This window comes from Hydra vulgaris, chromosome 01, assembly GCF_038396675.1.
Source record: "Hydra vulgaris chromosome 01, alternate assembly HydraT2T_AEP".
In the NCBI taxonomy this organism is placed as follows: Eukaryota; Metazoa; Cnidaria; class Hydrozoa; order Anthoathecata; family Hydridae; genus Hydra; species Hydra vulgaris.
Genome location: NC_088920.1, coordinates 571280 through 579469, shown reverse-complemented (window position 1 = coordinate 579469; position 8190 = coordinate 571280). Strand labels below are relative to the sequence as shown.

The following is an 8190-nucleotide window of genomic DNA, read 5'->3' as shown; positions in this document are numbered from 1 at the left end:
CCAGAATCTAGAAAAGAGAAAAGTTGGGAATTTCCTTGCCACGAGTTGGGACAGTTGGGAAATCGGTAATAAAATCAAAAAATATTTTCCAGTTAAATAAAGTTAAAATGTTTGCGAAAATCCATCAAAGATCTAATTTTTTTTTGACTTGGACAAATAAACTTTACGTTTATTAAACGGCTCAAGGCTGTTTTCCACAAGACGAAGTAAATTGCTAAGTCATAACGAAACGCCCTTTTGATTTCAACGTTGTTGTTTTTCTTCGCGCAACTTTTTTTTGTTATCAACAATAAAAATGGCAGCTGCACGTTTATGCAATAAAAATAGCAGCTGCAATTTTATGTGTGACTAAAAGCAGTTATTCATTTTTTTCATACTTTCTACTTTGAAACGTGAATATTTATTTCCATGAATTGATTTTAACATTTCTGTCTTTGTATAAAAGATATGATAGCATTTAAAATGATATGATTCATTTTTTAATATAATAATTTTATATAAAGCTTTTTATCAGAAAGTATAATAAAATAAATGCTAAACTCTGATATGAACGTTTTGCGCCTGTTATTACTTCCAATTATCAGTATACTAAAGTAGGATCAGAATTAGGTTTGTAGGAGTAATAGGCCTAATTAGAATATATAATAGGATTATTAGTCTTATTCTATTATTTTAAGACTCTTATATCTTATCACATTTATTAAGAGTGATAACTTTTATAAACATTGAATCCTTTAAAAATTACGGTTAATTATCTGCGTTTGTTTTCCAGCACTAAATATGAATAGCAAAAGATATAAATTACAATGTTGCATATGCAAAGCAGTATTTAATAACGACTATAAAACCAGTCATGAAAGATCCGTTCATGGTGGTAGAAAGGTTCGTATACAAACAGTGGGAGCCCCAGAGAATCCTTTTGTAGCCTCCTTAGCTTCAAAAAAACAAAAAATGGAACCTCAGAACGCTGGTATTGATGTCGAAGTGGATGATGAAATACAAAGTAGTGAACATACAAAGTTAGACTTCATAATAGTTGAAACATCGACTTCAACATGTGGTATATCCATAGAAGAAGAAACAACATCTTTTAATAAAAAATTTGAAGAGGACGCAAGTTCAAAAATTCATAATAATGATGCAAAAGGGGAAAACCCGGGTTATGCCGTAGTCCAGGAACAAGCAGAGAAATTTACTTTAGGATTTAATTTAGAATTAAATCCTAAATCAGATGATTTAACCCAGTTTCATGATGGAGATAAAAAGGATGACACGAATATTATTAACTTGGACACTACTGAAGTAAGCAGTGAAACAACAAATTGGACTCCGCTCATGGGGAATTTGGGTGTTTTAATAGATAATCTTAAAGATTGTAATGACATTTATAAAAAATATTGTAAAGAAGAATTAGTAAATGAAAAATTCGCTGCAATTGAAATTGTGAATGCAACAAGTTCTGTGGTGGAAATGTCTAAAAATGTTTTGAAAATGAGAAACGCTTTTATAAAAAAACTCGATACCAAAGCTCAAAATATTATAATTGACAAATCAGATTCATCAGCATTGATAAGCCATGACCCAGGTTTACGTCCACATACAATTACGTATAATCAAAAACTGTATTTAATCCAGTTAGGGCCACACCAACCAAAACTTGCTAGTTTCCCAAGTGACGGTAAAAATAGATTTAATCCCCAGTGGTACAAAGAGTTTGAACATTTAGAATACAGCACCCAGAAGGATGCCACATTTTGTTTTGTCTGCCGCCTTTTTCCCAAGGGTGTTGGAAAGAAGGGAAAAACTGAGATGCTTGGATAAATGTTGGGGTGAGATCTTGGTCTAAGATGAAAAGCTATGGGAAAGACAAACTTGGAAAGCTTCAGGCGCACTTTACCTCTCAAGCACATGAAGTTGCATTAAGTGAATATTGTCACTTTCTTATGAAAAAAGGGCATATAGATCACCTTATAGATAAATCCAATAGAATTGCTCTAATAGAAGAGCAAAAAATAGAGGTGCAGAATAGAAAAACTGTCGAAATTCTTATCGATACATCCAAGACTTTGGGAAGCCAAGGGCTAGCGTTTAGAGAATCGGACAGTGCTAATCAAGGTAACTTTGTTGCAGTTGTTAATCTTATCTCTCGCCACAATCCCACACTAAAAGCCTGGATTGAAGATAGAGCCTTTCGTCCATATAGAGTTACATACACGAGTCCATCGTCTCAAAATGAAATGATTAGTTTAATTGCAACTGAATTAAAGAGTAAGATTATTGATGAAATTAACAGCTCCAATTTTTTTTCCGTGATGGCCGACACTACTCCAGATATGTCACATAAGGACATAATGAGTATAGTTGTGAGAACAGCCAGTGAAAACGATGAGATTCGGGAAGGCGTTGAATGCACTGATAAGACTGGAAAAGGGATGGCTGAGATAATTTTATCTTCTTTACATAAAGAAGGCATTGACACATCAAAGATGGCTTTTCAGTCTTATGACTACGCAAGTTCAATGTCTGGACAATTTAAAGGAGTACAAAAGTATATAACAGAAGAAGTTGGCCATAATGTACCTTACATACCTTGTCAAGACCACAGAACAAACAATGCTCTTGAACATGCCTGCATTGTTAATGCTTTAATACGAGAATTGTTTAATGTCCTCGAACAGTTGCATGTTTTCTTCACATCAAGCACAAAAAGATTTAGTCATTTAAAAGAAAAACTTGAAGACATTGGCATTGCAATACAGCTTGTAAACCTGTCTAGAACAAGATGGACGGCACGAGCAAAATCTGTTAAGGCTTTAAATCAGTGTTTGGAGAAGGTTATTGATCTTCTTCAGAGCATCTCAAATAATAAGATTTTTGATACTAACACGAGAGCTAAGGTAATGGGACTTTTGAAAAAAGTAAAAACTTTTGATTTCATTATTACTCTTTTCTTCATGAAGAATATCATTGAGAAGATAAAAATATTAAATGAAATCTTAGAAAGTCCAAACTTCAATGTCATTGACAGTATTAATGTAATTGAAAGTACTGCCAAGAACATACAAAATATCAGTAACGATACAGATGCTATGAACAATTTGATTGAAAGTGCAGTAATATTTTCTAGCAAATTACACATTGATGCGTAAAACGATTACAAACGACACCATAGATTAATAGCAATGGAGATGAAAGCTTTTTACCGGAATGAATTCAAAGAGGTCATTGACTCTCTAGCCATAGGTTTAACCGAAAACTTGGCAGCATTAAAGGAAATATTTGCCCCTATCACCAAAATTTTTAGTTTTCCGTTAAATAAGGATAATTTGAGTATTGAAAACTTAACAAAAGCAAGCAAACTTTTTCCTCCTGGATACAAGGATCATATTCCAGACGTTCATGTGCTGAAAGGCCAGATGGAAATTTTTATAGATATCTGTTTAGAAGTAGGTGATGGAGATTTTAACTCATCAAGAACACCAGCCAAGACGCTGCAAGACATTTTGTACCATGTTGTGAAGTTAAAGGATATACTGAAACAAGCCCATAAACTATGCATTTTTGTAATCACAGTTGCTTATGGTGTAGCATCAAATGAGCGTTCTTTCAGTCAACTCAAGATTGTAAAATCACATCTGAGAACAACAATGAGTGACGAGAGATTGGATAGTCTCATGCTACTGAAGTGCGAAAAAGAACTTTGTAAAGGAGTTAACCCCGAACATCTTGTTAAACAATGGGTTCAGTTGAAGAAACGTCATATTAAAATCAAACAGTAGACAAAAAATGATAGGCTGATGATAAAATATTGTGCGGATAAGTTTTGTAATAAAATAATATTTTCCATATTCCTTTGTACTAACTCATTTCCGTTAAATTTTAAACTGCTATATATGCTGGCAGAATGGTTTGTAAAGTTTATTGAATTTGTAAATTGTAATATTTTTTTGGACTAATACAATTTCACTATGAATGGGTAAAACTTTTATACGTTTTTTGAATTGAATACTTTGTATATATGTAAAGGAAGCTATGTTTTGTTAATAGAAGTTAATAAATACTGATAATTGGCAATTCATGAGAGTCAGTGCAGTGTAGTATAACAATCAGTAGATTTTGTAAATAGGACAGAAAATGATTTCTTGAATTCTTGAATTATAAAAAACAGTTGTGAAAACTATGTTAAGCAGTTGGGAAAAACAAGGTCTCTTCCCCTCCCCTCCCCCCTGGAATTTTCTCACGCAACGCCCCTGGCTATATTTATTTGTTGGCCTTTAAAATATTGTATAGTATATTTTCATTTTATTTGCAAAGGTTTAAAAACTTAGTTCACTAAAAAACTTATTTTTTATTTTTTATTTTCATTTTATGAAAAACTAAAGGTCTTGCTATAGAAGTTTAAATTCTTTTCATTTTATTTCCTAATTAAGAATTCTTAATCGTAATAATTAAAAACATTTATATATAGTTTCGAATATCTTTTTTGTTTGTTTGTTTCTTTTTTGTTTTTTCTATGTGTTCAATTATATTTGAAAATAAGTTTTAGAATTTATTATCTTTATTTTTTTGTCTTTTTTTTGTTTGTTTGTTTGTTAGTTTGTTTTTTGTTTGTTTTTTTTTGTTGTTTTTTTTCTTTTTATATTTGATAACATTTTTGATGACAAGATTTGATAGGTATATTATTTACGGATTATTGGGAGCTTGGCGATAAGACTATTTTGTCTTCTTCTTGCCCCCGCCATGTATATTTTACCAATACGAGAGTTGTAATTATTTTAAACGGCAAACTTATAACTAAAAAAAAAAAAAAAAAAAAAAAACCAAGGCCATTTTCCGAGTCCAAACATTTTTCCCAAAAATATTTACCTTTTTTTTTTTTTTTTAACGTAAAATGAAAACAAAATTTAAGTTAGAGTTGAATTAAATGTTTAGAAAAATACCAAACTTATGGTAATATTGTTATACGTTTTCAGCGATTAAGAATTGTATCAAAATTTCCGTTACATCCGTTTTTTACAGCCATGCATCAAAAATGCAATATGTAAGACCGTTATTATTCAAAACTCCGTAGTAAGACCCAACTTCAATTTAATGAATCTGCGACAGTATTTTTTTAAAAAATATTTTATTAAACTTTTTTTTTTTTTTAACTTTTTCTTACTAAAAACATAAAAAAAATTTCTGCAGTTAAGAAGTTAGGCGAATTTTGAACAACAAAATTTATGATTTTTTCTGTATGACATTTTTATGTCTATTTTCATAAAAATTTTCAAAAGTTTTTCTTTTCTCTTCCAGAAATTTTTAGGTTATTAAATGATTTTAGTTTGAATCAAATTATCTTTAAAAAAACAATCTCAAAAATTATTTTTGGCACTATTGTTAAGCTGCGCTCTTACTTTTTGCAATAAACAAAAAAAATCTTATTCTATTCAAAGCCATCGGTTGAACGACGGAAGAACATTAACCTCAAACTATTGTGTCGGCATAAAACATCAGATCTTTTTTTCTAAGCCGTGTTTTACCAATTTAAAGAGAGATAGAACACATAAAATTGTTAAAAAAAATTTGCAACAAAGAATTATCGACAGGATCAATTACGTCATAGAGCTAGTTATGGTAAAATATTCAACGAAACCTTTTAGCATTTAAGAAACGAGCATTTAAGAAAGACTATTAACATTATTCGCATGCAAGTTTTGGAAGATCTCCTATACATAGTCTATTTGTTTTTTTTTAAAGTTGGAGTTTTTCTACTTTTAAAAATAAACATGAAAAAATTATTTTCTCATTAGATATATTATCTAATGAGAAAATCTTACAATCTTTTTTATAAATTTTTTTGGATAAAATTTAAAATATTTCGTTGTGTTTTTTTTATTGTTAAAAGTTTTATATTTGAGATACATAGTTATATACAAATTGTTTTCTTAAAAGAAATTTTTTTAATTAATATTTTTTTGTTGTTGTTAAAATAATTGATTTATTATTAAATTATTGTTATTATTATTATTATTGTAATTTATTGTTAAACGGTTACATAATCATACGATCCTCTTCGTGTTTTTATATATTTAGAGGCGATTCTACACACAAAATTAGGAGCTTGAATTCTTAAAAAGTACTGACTAGCTCCTTAGAAAAAAAAAAAGGTCCTCTTAACGAAAGTTTACTCGACTTAATTGTGTTAAATACCCGACTATCCGACTAAATTCATAAAAAAACCAGCTATAACTTGAAAATCACCTTCTTTGGGATCGTGAAACAACCTCCGTAAAATCGCCTTTGTATATATTATGTACAACACCATTTTACCAACGAATATTGTTGTTAGAACAACAACAACAATAACAACAACAACAACAACAACAACAACGACGACAACAACAACAACAATAACAACAGCAACAGCAACAACAATAACGACAACAACAACAACAACAACAACAACAACAACAACAACAACAACAACAACAACAACAACAATCATGAAATAATTGTCAAAATATTTTGTAAATTTTTTAAAAATTTATTGAGTTTTGAAACCTATTAAATAAATTTTGATTTGACGAGCCTAATTCAAAATAAACGATTTTTAAGAAAATTCCGAAAATAAATTTTTTAAAAAATGACACGAGAAGGGGTTTTCATTTTTCAAAAATTACATTAGTTATGACCATGCAAATTTTCGGAACCCCAAAATGAGGTGGGAGGGGGGGGGGAGTGTAAACTTTGCATTATCAATACTTTTGACAAATGGTATAACTTCAGAATAATAGTACAAACTATTAGTTTTATACACTTATTTTTTTTTTACCTGTAATTTGGGTAATGAAAAGAATAAAAAATAAAATAAATAAATTTATATTTTACAATAGAAGCGTGCAAAAACAGGCGTCAAATTATTGAAGTTTAATTTTTCTTACAACTTTGGTTGTTGATACCGGCGTCATCCTCCAAAAGTTTTAAATAACAAAAATAATTTTTTTTTTATTAAGTAAAACTTTACCCTGCGAAAAAAGTCTGATAATGTGATCTCATGCCCAAAATATATAACCCCTCAGCCCATTAGTGAGTTTACAAAAAATGTTTTTATTGATCTTATACTCGACATGCCCTACGTTACATTTAATTAAAAAAAAATTAATTTCACAGTTAATTTAAATAATGGATAAACTTTTAATTTAGAACCTGCTTAAAAAATTCGAATACTACTAACGCAACTTTTGTTGTAAAATTTTTCTGAATGGAATATTTTTTTCGTTTAAATACCACGGTAAAACTCAACTAGTAATCAAACGCGACAAAACAAACGAGAAGTTAGTTAGAGAAAAAGTGAGTCATATATTCGTTTTACTTTTTTTAAATTACGAAACCTCTTACAAGTTTTTGAAGTGACTAAAGTTAATTATAACTTAATTTAATATAAGTTAATTATAACTTAATATAAGTTAATTATAAATAAAAACAGGTGAAAATCATTCTTCCTAAAAAATCCTTAAATTTTCTGTTCAAAAAATTCCAAATAATAAATTAATATTTGTGTAAATAAATTAACAATTGTGTAAAATATTATTAATATAGTCAATTGCATATGTAAAGTGGTGTAGCTGGCTTTAGATGGGCCCTGTATCAAAATTTGTTTTAGGGATTAATGGAATATAATAAATGCTCTTAGGCTAGGAGCTGAGGGCGTTTAAGTAAGGAGTTTGCTCAAGTTCGGGTTCGTAAAACCCGGGGGCCCGTATGATTGATATAGATGATAATGCGGAGCTACGCCCCTGCTTATGTATAAATATGTATAAATCATCTATTTGTTAAAAACATCGTGTTTTAAACGCGTATTAAGTTTTTATCGTTAAAAATTGTATAAAACAATAAAAAAGCAATATTGTGGTGAGGTTGTTTTGATTTAAAGTGTTTATGATTGTGCGTTACGCCATAAAATTCGTAAACTTCAAACTTCAATAAATTAAAATCTAAAGAATAATAATAAAAACTAAATAATAATAAAATCAAACTTTTTTTTCAAAAAACTGTAGTCATGTGACTAAATAAGTCACGTGATCAAATATATATATATATATATATATATATATATATATATATATATATATATATATATATATATAACATATATATATATATATATATATACATATATATATATATATATATATATATATATATATA

The 8190-nt window shown here is 29.0% G+C and overlaps 1 protein-coding gene across 1 annotated transcript; it reads left to right on the top strand.

The window, feature by feature from the left end:
- Positions 1–1847: 1847 nt before the first annotated feature.
- On the top strand, positions 1848–3149 carry LOC136075209 (uncharacterized). The gene has a single exon (XM_065787691.1). It carries the CDS (start codon positions 1848–1850, stop codon positions 3147–3149), a length of 1302 nt encoding a protein of 433 aa, XP_065643763.1.
- Positions 3150–8190: the final 5041 nt, after the last annotated feature.